The 18391-nt window shown below is 44.4% G+C and overlaps 1 protein-coding gene across 1 annotated transcript in view; it reads right to left on the minus strand.

Annotated features, from left to right (window-relative positions):
• PRRC2C (proline rich coiled-coil 2C) overlaps window positions 1-18391 on the minus strand; it is a 76232-nt gene that overhangs the window by 29616 nt on the left and 28225 nt on the right. Inside the window, 7 exon segments of the mRNA XM_028530564.2 lie at window positions 265-473; window positions 2433-4679; window positions 5874-6084; window positions 7280-7529; window positions 7927-8096; window positions 13112-13727; window positions 17227-17280. Of these exon segments, the coding sequence (XP_028386365.1) occupies window positions 265-473; window positions 2433-4679; window positions 5874-6084; window positions 7280-7529; window positions 7927-8096; window positions 13112-13727; window positions 17227-17280 (3757 nt within the window).

The following is an 18391-nucleotide window of genomic DNA, read 5'->3' on the forward strand; positions in this document are numbered from 1 at the left end:
ACTTATTCTCTATTTACCATCTCTTAGATACCAATCTTATCAAGGTCACAACTCAATGAGGCCTAACATTTCTTTCATGTAAGACACAGCGTAACACACAGATGTTCTTTTAGCTCCAGTTACGTCAGTCAGTGATTCATATTCCACTTCCATAGCCACCTTCTGGGTTCAACTCTCCTTTTTGGAATGTCTTTACTTATAGCATCCAACTCAGTGAAACAAGCAGGTAAACGAACAAATGAAGGAAGGAAACCTAAGACGTACTTGCGTAATTGTTGAGGTCGAACTGTGACAGCGCATCCACTTTTTCTTTGGGTTTCTTTGGGCCTGCTTTGGGGTCCTCTCTTTTCTTCCCAGCAGCATCTTTGGAGTTCTTCGGCCCGGTGCCGTTTGGCGCTCCTTCCTGGTGGTGCGCAGAGCCGCCGCTGCTGGGATCTGCGCCAGGGCTGCCCGCAGACTGCTCATCGAACGGCCTACGGAGCATCAACGTGAGAGAGTGCTGCTTCCACACTCGGGGTGCAGGGGGAGAGGGGGCTCTTCGCTGGAAGCTCTTAAAGTTTAGACTAAGAAGAAACAGCGGTGGGACAGAAGACTAACCCAAAACCAACGAGCTTCAGTGACGTGTGCTGAGTAGAACGTCGCTGAAACTGAGCTACCCAAGGAAGGAGATGGACCAGCTCCCCAGGATAGTTCTTCCCAGCGATCGCATTCTAGAATTCTAATCACCCCCTGAAAGTTCTTCTTTTGTCTATTCGCCCATCATGCTGTAAGTGCTAAAGCAACACCGTTTACAGCAGAAAAGTTACAATGCAAGCTAGTCCAAAGTATTTACTACTGGATCTTCTCCACAAGAGGGCAGCATATGAAAAATATTTGAAAAGCTTTCTTTGTATGTTTTTTAAAGTTCAGTAAGATTGCACATTAATGTAAATAAATAAAAAACTTTTATATGGAAACAATTCACTTCACAAACCGTATGTATGCATACAGTTTTTGTTTCATAACAAATTTTATTCTTGGGTTCATTTCATAAAAGTTTTATGAAAATAGACCATGGCAAATGGGTTTACAATTTCATTTACATCTTAGCCTACAGAGTCACTCAAGATAAAAGTTTACCAAGTGCCTGAGACGAGCATGACCTCAAATATCTGAAGAGTGAATTCAATTCTTCTAAGCAGGACTTACAAACTATTCGCTTCAACTACAAGCTGTTGTTCCTGCAGCTTCAATGTCGTCAGCATTTACATGGCACCCAAGTCTTGCTAAGAAGTTGAGACTGGCTCAGTGTTTGCCGTATTATTCACACGTCTAATAGTTCAGGTGTAGTCAATAACTATTATTGTATTTTAACTACATACTGTCCTCCTTTTGGACTTTACGTATCTCCCTACAACTTTTTCTAAATTATCAGAAAGCAAAAACGTTTTTTCACTTACAGATATAATAACCTGAAATGCTACGTCTATGCAACTAGCCAATGCAGAATGTAGTATTGTCTAAGTAAATTAATGTCTTACCAGCTCAGGCTGCAAACCTGGGGATTTTGGTCAAGAAATAAAAAAAAAAAGAAAAAGGCAAACCATAACAGTTGCTTACTATATATAAACCAGGTATGTTGAATGCTTCGCAAATACCACATCAGCATCTTCACATATTTTTATAAGTATTACTGCTTTTTCCCATTTCAGTAACGAGGAAGTGAAGAGTTCATATAATTAATAAGTACCAGAGCCTAGATTTAAAAGCAGGCATACTGCTATAATTGTTTACAATACTAAAGAAGTCAATAATTTACTATAGCCAACACTTTAACATTTGAAAGGACAGATTAAGTCTGACACAATTTAGAAAAATTCTTTGTGACAAAAGCCAGCAGCCTGGTACTCGTCACTGGCGGCCTTGGTGGCCGGGTGGCGCCGTGCTGTCAACAGGGCGGAACGGTGCTGTCTGGGCCCCCTGCGGCTGGGCCCTTTACTGTGGATTTGCAGCTAGAGGGGGAATGTTAACTTATCCTTAGGGCTCCACACTCACTCCCTCCGATTCAGAGTGATGATACAGTTCAGGCTGCGACACCCAGTTTTCAGAGGACACCTGTGACCACCAGCGCACGAGAAAGAAGGGCGGCCTACTCAGCAGCACCAGTGCAAGGACTGAGTCACAGGAGGACACTGGGCATGCCCAGCCCCTGGTACGCAGCTTTTCCAAAGGCACAAATTCCTAAGAAGCCTCTCCGGGCAGACAGGAGGCAGAGACCCTACATTAGCCCTCTGTTTCAGGCTCCTTCCCACTTTGAGAACAGAGAAGACAATCCGGGGAGGACAGTGAGTCCGCCTCTGCCTAGACCGGCTCCCCTGCACAGTTCAACCAAGAGGTGGCTCTGGGCCTCTGGGAATCTGCAGAAGTAATTACACATGACACAAAGTACTCACCCTCGCTTCCCACTTTTGGACGGTGGGCCGCTTCTCCTTTCACTCCTAGGACCTGAGAAATTCCTTCCGGACTTGGGCGGGCCACCGTTGCCACGCCGATTCTGGCGGTCTACCCCGGGCCTCTGACTAGAGAAACTTCTCTTTGCTGTTTCTCTTTTTGGGGCTGAGACATTCTCTCCAGCCTTCACGACAGCTTGTGCATTCAAATCCGCATTTTTTTTTTCATCCCTCTCCCGCCTCTCATTGAAATCACTGCTTTCCGAAGCCGTTTCCCATTCTTCGTTTGCCTGGTCTGAAGAGTTCTGATTGGATAAATCTGGCGTCTTATTCCCGGAAACGTCCCCGGCGGCAGCAACTGGCTCTGGAACCGCAGTGCTCACTGTGCCGTTTGTGGGCACGGCCACCTCGCTGGTTTTGGAGGCCGCCTCCCGCTCTCTGAGCCGTCGAAATCGAGGCGGCTTATCTTGCCTGGGTGGCCGGGTAGGACGCTGCCTCCGGGGCCTCTCTCTGGCTGGGTCAAATTTCCGCTCGAACTTGGGAGGCCGTTTATCAGCTGGTACGGGAATGAACGGCTCCTGTCTTCTTGGTGGCTCTCCATCATCAGGTTTGGGAGCTTCGACGGGCCTTGGGTTCCACTGATTGTCCCGATAGGCAGGTCTGCGTAAGGTGGAAGGGCGAGAGGGGCGGCCTCCGGGGTCCCTCCCGCCGCGCCTGAATGTGCCCCCTCTGCCTCGCCGGGTGGGCTCTCCTTTGGGAAGGAAACCTGGTTTGGACTTGTCGTCGTCCCTTATGTACGGTTTGTCCAGAGGTCTGTTATCCACTCGGATGTGATTTTCAGGCTTGAAAGAAGACTGAGGCTTCACAGGTCTTTTGTTTTCAGACCGCTCCTCTCTTTTGGGAAGTTTACCTTTGCTTAAACTGTCCTTGTCGCTTGCACTCTCGTGAACCTCACTGTCTGTGTCCGTCTCGGAACCTCGCTGCCGTCTTCTTTTGGGAACGACCTCGAAGTCGGAGCTCTCGCTGCGAGTTTCACTCTCCTCTCGCTGCCGGAGAGGCCCCGAGGGCACGTGCTCCGTGCGAGGCTTGCTGTCCCGGTACTGGGGGTACTCTCGGGCGTGCCCTCGCCCCCCGCGGCCCCGCCCTCCGTAGGAGCCTCTGTAGCTCCGGCCTCGGGAGTAGTACTCTCCTCGGCCTCGACCTCTGTATCCTTGCTCTGGAAACCAATCTCTGTCTCGGGCTTCCTTCCAATAGGTCCTGGGAGGTAGAGTTGATTCTTTTTTAACTGCTGGTCTTGAATCTGGTCGAGGCCTCTCTGTAACAAGTTCTTTGCTGACGACTTTTTCAGGCTGTTTCTCTTCTTTGACGGTTGGTGCTGCGACGGCCTGACTTGTAGTTTTGGCCGCAGGCTCCACCTCAGCACCACTCCCACGCTCCAAGGGCTTCTCAGTCTCTTGAGGCGGCTTCTGCACCGGAGTGGGGGTCTCTGTTGAAGGCAAAGTCTCTGGCTCTGGGGGAGGTGGTGGAGGAGCAGACGGTGGCTGAGTGGGTGCTGCAGGTTGTGGGGGTAGAGGAAGAGGCTCTTTCTTTTCTACTTTTTCCGGTTTCACAACCTTCTCAGTGACTCTCTCTCCCTTCTCTCCCTCCTTCTCCTTCCTCTGCTCACGCTCCTCCTTCATATCTCTAAGGACAGGCTTTTTAATGGGACCCGACCTTCTCACGGGCCTGTCGTTGCCTTCTTCTCTCCTGCTGGAGCCCGGCCGTGGGCCCCAACGAGTTTCCGATTTAGGTTTATACAGTTTTTCTGGTTTTGGTCCTTCAGAGGATCGTAGAAAGCCATCCTTTTTTGGCTTGTCCTCTGACCTTTCTGCTTGCTCTTTTGAATCCATGCACCTGCTGGTTACTTTAGGAATGCTTGCCGAGGGCTCGTTTCTTTGCTCCTCTGATTTCTGAGCGTGGTTGGATCCGTGGGAAACACTTCTTTTCCGGGCGGGCTGACTCTCTCCGGCGGAAGCTCGCTCCTCCTGAGGAGTGGAGAGGGTCTTTTGATCGGGGGCATCAAAACAAGCTGGCTGACTATTTGCATCAGCGTGGTGAGGCCTAATGTCTTCCACAGATCTGCTCAGAAACTTCTGCACGTCGGCCTCACTGGGTTCTCGGACAAAGTCTGCCTTTGGATGCGCCTCTAACTGACTATGCTCTACAGGATACGCAGCGGTTACCGGCTCCTGGTCCAGCGGGGCTTCAGGCCTAGGATGGGGAGAATTCAAAGGCATAACCATCAAGGCAGTATCTTTCTCGCATGTAGTGCACAGCAAAATAGCTCTCTAATGTTCACACAAACAATGGACTCTAATCATAAGGAGCACCTTCAGGTCTCTATAAAGTTTACTGCAGCATTATTCAAAATAGCTAAGAGGCAGAAACAACTTAAATGTCCCTGGCAGACGAATAACTTAAGAAAACATAGTATATATACATATAACGGATTGTCATGGAGCCATTAAAAGAAAGAACAAGAAAATCTTATAAGCTACCGCAGGGACAATAACATGACGCTAAGTGCAATAAGTCCGCCACACAAGGACAAATGCCGCATGACCCCACTTGTAGGGGGTGTGTCCCGGCATCAACCGCATCCCGGCAGACAGCAGAATGCTGACGGCCAGTGCCTGGGGGAGGGGGTTGAGGAGCTGCTCCTGAATGCGGTGTGTTCCAGCGGGGCAGGACCAGCAAGGTCCAGAGCACTGTTCTGCTGTGTAGCGCTGTGCTGAGCACGAAGAGTGTGCTGTACATCTGAAGTTTTGTTAAGAGATTATGTTTGCTCCCCATTTGAGACTGAAGGTTCATTCCTTCAGTCCATGCATGCTGATGTGACTTTTTAATCCATCAAGACTAATAGTTTCCACCTACAAAGTACCTTGAGTAGGTCCGTCTTTCCCAAAGAATCAGAATTATTAAAATATCACAATGTAAAAGGGCAGAAATTCTAACTCTATGGATATAAATTAAGACTGTCTGCCACTTTAAAATTTCTTTGTAAATTAGATTATGTCTTATGTTGGCTTTAGAAAATGTCCACAAGATACTGACAACTAAATGTCCACCATTTCTCATTAGTGGAAGAATTACATCAACTCTTCAGCTACTATGTCAAATACCTAATCAATGGTTAGAAATCTGCCAATTTTAACATGTAACACTAAATTTCAGTATTTAGTTCAGTATATAGAACTACTTTACAAAAGCCCCAATATACAAATGCCAGAAAAATAAATGCCCAGAAGTGAAACCACACACACACACACACACACACACACAGAGGCGGGAGTACGTCAGCTCTGCAGCCCAGCCCCGAACCAGCGCGGCCGTCTGTTAGGGACACTGACCGGTGCTCCCCACCCCCACGGTCCTGCGGGGTCTACCCGTAGGTCTCGTCATTACCTCACAGCCTCGGGTTCTCCTGCTGCCTCGGGAGCAGCGGCCTGCTGGGCCTCTGGATGAGGGTAGGGGTCCGACCCCCACATCATGCGAGGCTCAGAGAGGGACACTGCGTGATCTCTTGCAGACCGAGCTATGTGCTCAAATGACTCAGAACTGCCGGGTGACCCTTCCATCTGGTCTCTTCTCATCAAGGGCTTGGGAGGAATCATTCCTGCACAGAAGGTGAGAAAGAGATGCGAGGTGGGGGCCGGGGGATGAAAGAAAGAAAAGTCACAGAGACACAGAATCTAGGTTATTAATTGTTATTAAGTATTCTTTATACTGAAGTTAAACACTTTTTGCCAACTAAAACTGATGAACTCAACAAATGATTGTTGACAATGATAATGAATCAGATTCTTATTGTTGTTAAATTAACAGATTTAAGAACTGAGGAAGCAAAGCGAGCGAAACCACAACAGCAGCCTACTTTACTGTACAGGAGCAAAAATGTAATCAGACAACAAGCAATGTAATTCTTTGCACTCTAATACAAACATAATGAGAATTACACTAACAGTGATACGTTCAGAGTAAACAATTTCCTATAGAAAATTCTATACCTCTAGTTTAATTAGTTGATTAATGCACTATGAACTATGCCCTTTAAATTTTAAAATTTCAAAATCACAACGGGATTCTTTTTTTTTTTTTTTTAAGATTTTTATTTATTCATTTTTAGAGAGAGGGGAAGGGAAAGAGAAAGAGAGGGAAAGAAATATCAGTGTGTGGTTGCCTCTCAAGTGCCCCATACTGGGGACCTGGCCTGCAACCCAGGCATGTGCCCTGACTGGGAATTGAACTGGCGACCCTTTGATTTGCAGCCTGTGCTCAATTCACAGCCTAGCCACACTAGCTAGGGCCACAATGGGATTCTTGATCACGTTTTTATCACCTGTTAATTTTCCTTGATATCATTTTGATAATGGATTGTCTCAATTTATTGATAGATTCCATAAAAGGCTGCTTGTCATTTGTTTTTAGCTAAATTATGAGGAAGCAAGTGTTAGCCTGGTAAATGTTGGTAGAAAACCAATAAGCTTGAACATATATGGAAAATTTCAAATGCTACAACAGAAGAATGAAAGTACTGTAGCAAATAATAGACACTGTTAATAAGATAGTAATTTTCCATCTTAAAATTTTTAAGTAATATATACAAAACTGGAAATAACTAGTAGTTTGATCTTACCAGTGCCTGGCGTTTAATTTCTCTGTGCTAAATGAAAGTTGCATAATTTTATGCTTAAAAACATAAGCATCCTTATAACTCTCAAAGGAATTAAGACTAAAAATGGGGGCAAACTGAACACTTCGATCTTCCATCCCCGTAAACGAGTCATGCAACAAAGCAGACCTCAACTCACCAGGGTGGATGGGAGGAATGTCCATGGCAGGTCTCCCCGACATCATTCGAGGGTCCATGATCATGAGCCACCTCGGGTCAAAGCCCATGGAAGCCAAGTGCTGGGGGTGGGGCTGCATGGGCTGGTACAGAGGGCGGTGTGGCGGAGGCGGGACAGCAGCCCCCGACGGCTGGGATGGCACCGCCTGGGGAAGGACACCTTGCTGTTGCTGCTGCTGCTGCTGCTGCCACTGCTGCTGCTTCATCTGCTCCTGAAAAAGCAGGGTCCCACAGCTTGAGATTCTAGTTCCACGTGACACATCAATATGGCCAATCCCATCAGAAATAACAGACTCTTCTGAATCCTTTAGGGAAAAGAACTAAAGACATTTAACAGTGACAGGTGGCAAGACAAAAGAACAAAGGGTAAGTTACGGCATGTTGACTTAAGCAACTAATCACTTGTTAATTATGCTGTAGAAAACATTCCTTAGAAAGGGATGTGGTATCTATGAAGGAGACAAGAAAATGACACAGAATTCACATGGAAAAGAATTTTAGAGAAAATCAGTGTGCTTTGTATATTCTAGGTTTCACGTCCAAGTATTTCTCAGACAACTGACCAATAAACCTTTCCAACTATACACGACAAAATGTTTTTGTCATTACCTGCTGCCGCTGGAACCGTGGTGGCAAGGACTTCTGAAACTGTTTGAAGTAACCAGATAACACAGCAGGCCGGGGCTGAGAACCCGGTTCAGGCTCTGTTTCGTGCGCCACCTGTGCGGTCTCTTTCTCATTGCGACTGCCGTCTTGTCTCGTGAAAACCAGGTCACCCTCTGCCCAAAGAAGGGATAAAAGATAATGATATTTTTCTGTAACCCTTATCAAATACATGATGTTTGTGCTGAAGTGAAACTATTAGATATATAAAAAAAGGTAAGGAGGATGAAATTATCTTCAATACTCCAAAACAGTTTTTTGCATTCTAATACTGGTAGCCATCAGTGAAGTAACATTAGGTTAACAGAATCTTTGATTTCCTCAAAGGTGGATCCTTATTAATACTGAGATTACATGTCCAAATGCTTCACCAAACAAAAACCTGTATTTGAATTTCTGCAACAATAAAACAATTCCAACACTATCTTCCATGGTTTAATAAACATTAATGCTGCTGTCAACATTTACTTGTGGTTCACAAGGACGTATGTGAAAACACAAATGACACATAAATACTTAAAATAGAACATACTAGTTTATTCAATTTTTTTATCAAAGGACTATGATCTATAAAGAAAATGAATGAATCTAAATCTGATGACAACAGAGTGATCACTGGTGATCATTGGCTATCTTAAAACACATTTGAATCATTACTCCATGAAAGGGGGTCAGGTATGATTACACAAGAAGGAGAACCATACGCATGCCAAGAAGAAAAGTTTTCATCCCAAAGAAAACCGGATTCACGTTTGTTCTATAAAATGTCATTTGTCACAGTTACAAAGCCAAACCTATTGCAAATTCTTTTCTCAGAGAACGGGGTTGAATCTTCAAAGGTAGTTAATTTTGCCAATGTAAAACTATGCTGTGAAGAACCACAAAACACATTTTCTTGTCAGCATTACATTCAGCATTAGGAATGTTGTAAAAGGGAAAACAAAATACTGGAGGGAGAAAGAGAGCCAAGTAGGCACGCCACTTAAAAATCAAATGGATACATCTCACTGATAAACCTTGTTAAAATTAAAGTGCCCTCAGAGAACATAAAATGTCAGCAAATGTACACAATCAACAAAAATTAAAGTGCCACTAAATAACTATTAAAAAATAATTAACTTACGCAGATACAGTCACCACTGGCCACTAAGTGAATTAATCAGGATTAATACATGTACTCACTGGCAAAACTAGGACTGAATTATGTTATTGAAATTAAGTTGGTATAAATTCAATTAGAGTGTTATAACTTGAATGTTAAATGTAACCTTCACAGTAAAGACAAAAACAAAGAAAGGCTATAAAATACAAACAAAAGGATATGAGAAAGAATTTGAACTTTTTACCTCACAAAATCAAGTAAATAAAAAAGACAGTAATGCAAGAAACAGGGACAAAATAGCTATAAGGCCACAGAACACCAACAGCAAAATGACAGAAACAAGTCCCTAACTAATCAACACTTGCTTTCAACATAAATGCACTAAACTGGACTGCAGTGAAAAGACAGACTGGCAGAATGAATAAAAACACGTGATCCAACTACAATATTCTCTACAAAAACTTCACTTTAGAGCCAAAGACACAAATAGGTTACAAAGATATTCCCTGGAAATAGTAACTGAAAGACAGCAGGATGGCTATACTAGTGTCAGACAAAATCAACTTTAAATCAAAATACAACTATTATGAATATTTACATACCTAGTAATAAACCACGAAAATATACGAAGCGAAACACTGAGAGAACTAAAGGGACAGACACTTCCACACTAGCAGCTGGAGGCTCGAACACCCGACTCCCAACGAGAGAGCACGCAGACAGACAGCGAGAAAAGGGAGCACTCAACGTAGCAGAGGAGCCGGATGTAACACACAGAGGACCCCACCCAACGACGGCACGCACACTCTCCTCAAGTGCACACAGGACATTTTCCAGACAGACCATATGTCAGGACACCAATTAAGTCTCAAAAGATTTAAAAAGACAGATATATGATATAAAGTGTTTTCTCTGACCACAAAGGGATGAAGTTAGAAACCAGTAACAGAAGTACAACAGGAAAATCCACAAATCTGTGCCAAGTGAACAACACACTTACTCAAGTAGTACTTCGAATAAATAACCTAGTGGGATAACATAAGGAATGAAAGAACCAATAGACCGAAGGTTGAGGGTTACCAGAACAAAGGGTATAATTATCACAGCAGAGATCAATAGAATAGAGATGAGAAAAAGAGAAGACTCATGATACTGAAATCAGAAATAAAATCGGGACGTCACAGCCAGTTCTACAGAAACAAAAAGGATTTTGAGAGCACTGTGGACAACTGGCACACCAACAAACTGGACGAGCAGGATGGCATCACCACATTCCCAAGGGCACGAAACCTACCAGGACTAAATCACAAATAACTAGAAAATGCAACCAGATTTGTAACTAGTCGTATAGACTGACTCAGTAATCAAAAATCTCATGACAAAGAAAAGCCTGGACCTGATGGCTTTGCTGGTGAATTCTACTAAACATTTAAAAAATAATTAACATCCATTCCTCTCAAACTTTACCAAATAATTATAAAGGAAGGACAACTTCCTGATTCATTCTGAGGCCAGCCAAAGCTAGACAAAGACACTACAAGAAAGCTACAGACATGCATCCCTCATGATCAGTGGTCCAAAAACTCTCAACACAGCAACGGCAAACAGAACTCAGCAGGGTAATGAAAGGGTGACACACTATGACCAAGTGGGACATGCTTCTGGAATGCAAGCATGGTTCAACATAAAAAAATTGATTACTGTAATAAATCACATGGACAAAACTAAGAAAAAAAAAAAAACAACAACACGATCATCACAACTGATGCAGAAAAGACATTTTACCAAATTCAACACACATTCATGATAAAAACATTCAACAAACTAGTAACAGAAGGAAACTCCCTCAACACAATAAAAGCCACATATGAAAAATACCCCACTCAATGGTGATCGACTGAAAGCTGTTCCTAAGGTCAGGAACAAGATGAGGGTGTCCACTTTCACCGTGTTTATTCAATTAAGTACTGAAGTTCTAGCCAGAGTAATTAGGCAAGAAAAAACAAATAAGATATCCAAACTGAAAAGGACATCTTTTCACACATGACACGATGTTATAATAGAAAACCCTAAAGATTCCACAAAAAATATCAGAACTAATAAATGAATCCAACAAATTAGCAGATGCAAAATTAACACACAAAAAATTACTTGTACTTCTATACACAAACAATATGAAAGGAAATTAACACAATTCCATTCACTAAAGTATCAAAAAAAATAAAATGCTTATAAATGGAAATACATTCCATGCTCATGGATTGTAAGACTTAATATTGTTAACATGTCAATATTGCCCCAAACGATCATTCTTTACAGAAACAGAAACACCCACCCAAGGAGTCCCCACGAACCTAGAGTGGCTGAAACAATCCTGAAGAACGACAGACGGACGGCTCTCCCACCCTGACGAGGAACGCTCACTACAGAGCTCCAGTCATGAAGACGGTGTCACACAGACAGACCGATGGAATGAAGACGGAGTCCCAAAACAAACCATCGGCCATAATGTCAAACGATTTAAGACAAGGGTGCCGAGACCCCTCAATGGTGAAAAGGACAGTCTTTTCAAGAAACGGTGTTGGGAAAACTGGATATTCACATGCAAAAGAATGAGGCTGGACCCTTACCTAACACCACATAAAAGGCTTAAATCAAAATGGGTCAAAGACCTACACGGCAGACATAAAACTATGAAACTCATAAGAAAACATAGGGCAAAGCTTGAACTTGATGATGTTGAATTTGGCAATGACTTCTTGGATATGACACTAAAGGCAGAGGAGGCAGCAAAAGGAAAAAAAAAAACGTACAAATCGGAGTTCATGAAAACTATAGTTTTGTGCATCAAAAAAATATCGAGTGAAAAGATAACCCATGGAATGGGGGAAAATATTGGCAAATCATATATCTGATAAGGAATCAACATCCAAATATATACAGCCAACTCCTAAACTGAAACAAACAAACAAAAAAAACAAACAACAACCACCACCAATTAGATTAAAAAATGGGCAAAGGACTTGAATACACATTTCTCCAAAAATATACAATTGGCCAACAAACACAGAAAAGATATTCAACCTCACGAATCAAATGCAAATCAAAATACAAGATACCAGCTCACATTCATTAGGATGGCAAAAAAACAAAACAAAATACAAAAACAAACAAACAAACACAACCAACTAACCAACCAAAAACCCCAGAATATAATAAATGTTGTCAAGGACCTAGAGAGATTAGAAGAACCCCTGCACACTGCTGGTGAGAATGTAAAATGGTATAGTTACTGCAAAAAAACCAATATGTTGGTTCCTCAAAAAATTAAAAACAGAGTATACTCTATGATCCAGCAATTCCATGTTTGGGTTTAAATTCAAGAAATGAAAGCAGGTCTCAAAGGATTTCTGTACGCTCACATTAACAGCAACATTACTCAAAACAGGTAAACACAGAAAACAATCCAAGGGTCCACCAGCAGACGGATAACCAAAATGTGGTGTATATATACAAAGGATTACTAAATTAAAAAAAAAAAAGAAAAGAAAAAGAAAAAAGGAATTCTTGTAATACACTAAAACATGGAGTAGGCTGGAAGACATTATGCTAAGTAAAATAAGCCAGTCACAAAAGGCAAATACTGTATGACTCCATATCAAAGAGACAGAAAGCAGAATGGTTTACCTCCCCCAGCCCCCCGTGAGGAGCTGGGGAGCGGGGGAACAGGGAGCTATGGTTCACAGGGCACAGAGTTTCAGTTCTGCAGGACGCCCAGAGTTCTGGGGACGGAGGGTGGTGATGACTGCACAACAGTGTGAATGTATCAATACCACTCAGCTGTGCACCTGAAGTGGTCAGGATGCTGAATTTCATGCCCCATGCAGGGAAGAGAACATATTAAGGTATCCAGTAAAAGTTCCTTTCTATCCAAAAATTTAGGTCACACACATTACAACACACAAACACCGACACTGTGAGCAATGAAGTGCTTTGTAAAGCGTATACAGGAACAAACCACTATCATACCTTTATTGCAGCTCTTCTCACTTTCTGGCTTTTCCGCCACAGGCTCTAGGGCAGGTTCTTTGTGCTCCATTTTCTCCTCCACCTTCTCCCTTTCTTTCTTCTCCAACTCCCACTCCTTCTCCTGCTCCGTTTTCTGCAGTTCTAGTTCTTTTTCTTTTTCCTGCTGCTGTTCTACTTCCTTCTCTTTTTCTTGCTTTCTTTCCTTCTCCATTTCTCTCTGTTTTTCCTGCTCTCTCTCCAGTTCCCGCTCCTTCTCCTGCTGCTGCCTTTCCCTCTCCTTCTCTCGTTCCCGTTCTTGTTCTTTTTCGAGCTCCTTCTCGCGCTCCCTTTCTTTCTCCCGCTCCCTTTCTCTGATCTCCTCTGGAGTTGGCTGTTTGTCCACGATGCCCAGCTTCTCATCTAATCGTTTCAGTTTCTCGGCACAAGCCGCCTTCCTCTGTTCTTCCATCCTCCGCTCTTCCTCCTCGCGCCGCTTACGAGCGCGCTCCACCGCGGCAGAAAGTTCCGACTGCTGCCTTCTTCTCTGCTTCCATATTTCATCTTCATCTGGCACCGGCTGCTTGGGAGGGAAAGGGCCTGGTCTCCCAGGTACCGCCTGTCGGTCTGGAGGAGGATGCTGAAACGTTCAGAGAAATTATCAGGTGAGATGACAAATCTATTTCTGACTAACAGTGGATATTGTAGGCATGGAGTAAAAGAAAAAAAAAAACTCCACAAAATGTCAGAAATTATCCTGATAAACATACACATTAAAGTCTAAGTAAGTAAGAAGGTGGGGAAAACTTCAAATCTAGATTAATTCCCCAAACTAAAACTGGAATAATTAATCCAGCCATGTAGTATTTGCTGCGCATGCACCTGTGTGCTGTGCTGGCCAGGATGCTCACTCAGTATTTGTTGAGTACAACGGGAAGCTGTCACAACCTGACTTCTAAACCTAAATGCAGAGACAAAGGGAAGAGGCTGCACGCGAGTGCTTCGGCGCGTGAGTTTTGGCAGCAGCTGCCGGAGATGGGATGTCTAGGGAGGGCAAGTCCAGAAAGACGCTCAGTGACACCGCATCAGCCCTGAGGACGCGGAGGGTTTGCAGGGGAGGGCAGCCGGCCAAAGACACTGAGCGGGAGGAAGAAGGCGCTGCCGCTGCCACTCCGAGGAGGAGGAGCCCTAGAAATCAGCCTGCATGCAAGAGTCTAGTTCTAAACTGAGAGATCGAGGCAGGCCTACTGAGGCCCAAAGCGGAGCGAGGGAGGGAGGGTCGCTTGAGAGCCTGTGTTTTAATGACTTAACTTTCAATTAATGTGTTCCTCGGTCTGAAATCACTGCCAGCAACCATGTAAGGACAAGCAGAATGAAAAGGGCAGCCACGTTAACAAGTTTTAAAAACATTAATAGCTACTAACATGAAACCTTTAAAAGCCATATACCTAGTGAGAGTCCTAAAAAATAATGGTAGAGTAAAAACACTGGACTGAATATATATATAAAAAAACCCCACAAAAACCCCAAACCCAGCAGAAATCTAGACTGCGACCCACACCGGCAGTGGGGCTGTAGGCAAACCGCTTCACCTCTCTGCTGCTGTTACCTCCACCTGTACCTCGAAGACACGCTGAAAAAGCAAAGCAATTCCACAAAAGTACCCAGTTTCCACAGTAAACCCAGAGTAAGCATTTCTTAAAAGCAACTTTGTGGAAGTATAATTTACATAAAGCACGACACACACACACTGGACGTGCGCGGTTTGATGGAGGTGGACGAACGACACGCCCGAACACCACTGCCTCCACCTCGGCACAGAGCACTCTGACCGGCCCTCCTCCGCCCGCGCCCAGGCCCCCACCCCACCGATGGCCGATCCGACCCGGCAGAAGAAAGCAGCCTCTCCTTTCCTAGAATTTCCAGTTATACTCTAGTCTGTGTTGGGCTCCAGGCCCAGGGCAGCAGCCCGAGGTCGTCATGCCCATCCACAGTCAGCTCCCTTCTACCGCAGGGCAGTGTCACTTTCATCCGCGAGTGGACACACGGGTTGCTTCCAGTCTTCAAACTACGCATAAAACAGCCATGGGCATTCACGCCTAGTCTTTGTGGAGATGTGCGTGTTCACTCCTCCTGGACAAGCATCTAGGACTGGGACTGCTGGGCGACAGGGTAAGTGTATGTTCCACTTCAGAAGGAACTGCCCGATGGGCCCCACCAGGGACAGACGAGGGTGCCAGCTGCCCTGCGTCCTCACCAACACTTGGTGCCACCAGCTGTTTTCGTTCGGGGGTGCTGTGGCTCCAACGCGAATTTCCCTGGTGACTAAAGACACTGAGCGTCTTTTTATGTGCTCTTTGGCCATCTGCATACCTTACTGTGTCATGTGAATATTCAAATCATTTAGCTGGGTAATTTGTCAGGCGATCTGTCTCATTACTGAGTTGTAAAGTTCTTTTTTTTTTAAAACAAATATATCCCAATATAAGTTCTTAGGTGTATTAGTATTTTTTTCTGTGACAAAACTTTTCATTGCCTTAAGAGATGTTTTTAGGGTAATCCTGGAAGGCCTCTACAGTGGTATTATCTGATCACAGAACTTGGTGACAGGAAAGATCTCAGGAAAAGAGCCTTTTAGCCAGGAAACAGCAAATAAAGTGTCTTGAGGGTGCTACAAAAAACAAGAGCAATATGCGTTGTGTGGCGAGAACAGGGAAGTAGACAGAGACCTTCAAGACCATGGAAAGGAGCTGAGCAGGACTGACTGGCCTACCACACACTTTAAAAAGACTGGATGCACCTGCTGCAGAGAATCTGGGATGACGGTGCCGGGCGGGCAGGCAGCAGAGAGAGCAAACAAGATGACCCGCCAACCTACTGCGATGCTGCATACGACCCAGGAAGTGCTCCATGTGGGGGGGCGGGGGGAGTCTGGGGGGCAGAGGTGACCTCATGTGCTGGGTGTGAGGTTAAAAAGAAGGGTTAAGAGTGACTTACAGGTTTTAACCTGAGCCAACAGGCGAGCAATGCCATCCCCGGAGACGGGGAAGACAGGGCGGAAGCAGGACTGCGGGGCCGTGTGTGGAAGCCGGGGGCTGTCATGGGCCGGACACAGTAAGTGTGAAATAGCTTTCAGAGACCCAAGTGGAGATGTGAACTGAAACAGTATTTTCAATCCATGGTTGGGCACCTGAGGATGCAGTCAACTGGGCAGTCCTAGGCTACTTTACACAAGGGACACAAGCATCTGTGGACTTTGGTATCCGCGGGGGGCCTGGAACCAACCACATGGATACAGAGGGACGACTGTGGTTAAATCTTGGGGGAGTCAAAAGTTAAATCTGGATTTTCAACCACCAGGGAGAGGGGGCTGGTGCCCCCAGCCCCCTCGTTGTTCAAGGGTCAACCGCAGCTAGAGAAAGGAACAAGAACATGGCTGTAAGCCCGCAACACCAAAGTTCAGTACTGAGGGTCCAGGCGGATACCAGTCATAGAAGGGGAAGAAAATAATGTCTCAAAAGTAAGCACAGAAAGTTTTCAAGAAGGATGGAGAAATTAACTATGTCAACGGCTATTGAGATTAAATAAAATGAAGACAAGAAAACTGGATTTGGCAAGATGGTAGTCATTATAGACATTGATGATAATAGTTCCAAAGGTCTAGTGGGAGATGTCAATGAGAGCCAGTGACGACAGAAAGAGCAAACAGCCCACTGGAATGATTCTGCCCTGAGGAGAGCAGAGCAACAGGGCAGAAACGGAAGGGGACGAAGGGTGGTGGGAGTTCAAGGAGGGCTGTTGTAAAAAATGCTACAGTTAGCAAGACAGTATTACCAGCAACTGACAGGAGACGGGACACAGGGAAGAGGGAGAAGTGTCCTCAGCAGTAAAGACAACAGGGAGGAAGCTGATGAGGAAAGACACTAAATGGGAAAACTAGGGGCGCTTCTCCTTTTCGCGGCGAAACGGGTGGTGCATGCAACAGCTCAGAGCAGAGGGGAGGGTGACGGGGGAGGCATGCAGGAGGCACAAGGTAATGTCCACAGCTGTTTCACACAAGTTATAAATAAAACACACACACAGAGTCTTTCCACGAGAACAGTCCAATACAGAGAGACCACAAACTAGTTAAATTTTACCTGCTGTGCAAGCAATTTTGGAGGTGGTGGCAGGTGAGAAGATGGTCCACGTTCCTATAAAGGGTTATAAAATAATCAATCAGAGGAAAAGTATCTACTGAAAATATTTCTGAATGTGATTATTTCAGGGAGACCTCAAGATTACAAAAAGCAAACCATCATTATCCTTTTCTCATGTTTAACAGAAGTATGCCAGCCACTGGCAAGGTAACTTTATACACCAGAGAAGTACTCTGCAATTTCAATGGGGTTAGAATCCTAAACTTTGCAAAAAGTAGAATTTTAGTGTATAAATTCTGGAAGCACAACTCTAATTTTAAATTTTTATTTATGTAAACCCAATACTTTTTCTGGATTTTATAATAGCAAATGAAAACTGAGATTTACCTAAAGAAAAAAATCTAAAACATGTTGGAACCAGATAGAATATGTGAAATATTCGTTTGCTAATATATACATCAGTATCAGAAAACAGAAAAAATTTAGACATCAAAATATGGTGTACAATATTCCTCTATTCTTTTACATAAAAATGAATTATCATTCCCTATTACACTAATAGGTTAAAAATCACACAAAACATGGATTTTGTTAAAAAATAATACTTGAAAAACCCTTTTCCAGAGTTCTCAAATGCATTCCCCAGAGGCTAACCGATGCCTTAGGGACGAAGTTCAAAGCCCCTGCACAGCACACAAAACTAACGACTGGTCCTTACACAGCCCTCACTCCTCCCACTGCTGGGAAGCCCCTGCTCTTCTGTGCCCACTGGCTAGTTCCTGCTCCGAGTACCAAGTCCTTTGCAAAAGCTCTTCATAGCACTATCACGGCAGGTTGTAACTGATGCTTGTCGGCTTGCTTTTCCTTTCACAGAGAATGTGAGCTACACTCTTGCCCCCCGCGAAGGGACAGGTTCCTCCCTGTTTGTATGAGCTCAACTGGTACATGCTGAACGGGCCAGGAGTTCAGCGGACTCTCTGGAAGGAAGCCCTTTCTTATTCCCCGTTCTCAAGGCAGCTCTTGTCACATGTTAGAAGTAGGACTGTCTGTTGCCCACGTGCTGTCGTCCCTTCTTTAACAATGTTCTTCAAATGGCTCAGAGTTCAGAGATTTCTCTGGTCCCTGTGAGTGATCTCCCTACTCAGGGTGCGATTTCACATGTGCT

The sequence above is a fragment of the Phyllostomus discolor genome, chromosome 14 (genome assembly GCF_004126475.2).
Source record: "Phyllostomus discolor isolate MPI-MPIP mPhyDis1 chromosome 14, mPhyDis1.pri.v3, whole genome shotgun sequence".
Lineage (NCBI taxonomy): Eukaryota > Metazoa > Chordata > Mammalia > Chiroptera > Phyllostomidae > Phyllostomus > Phyllostomus discolor.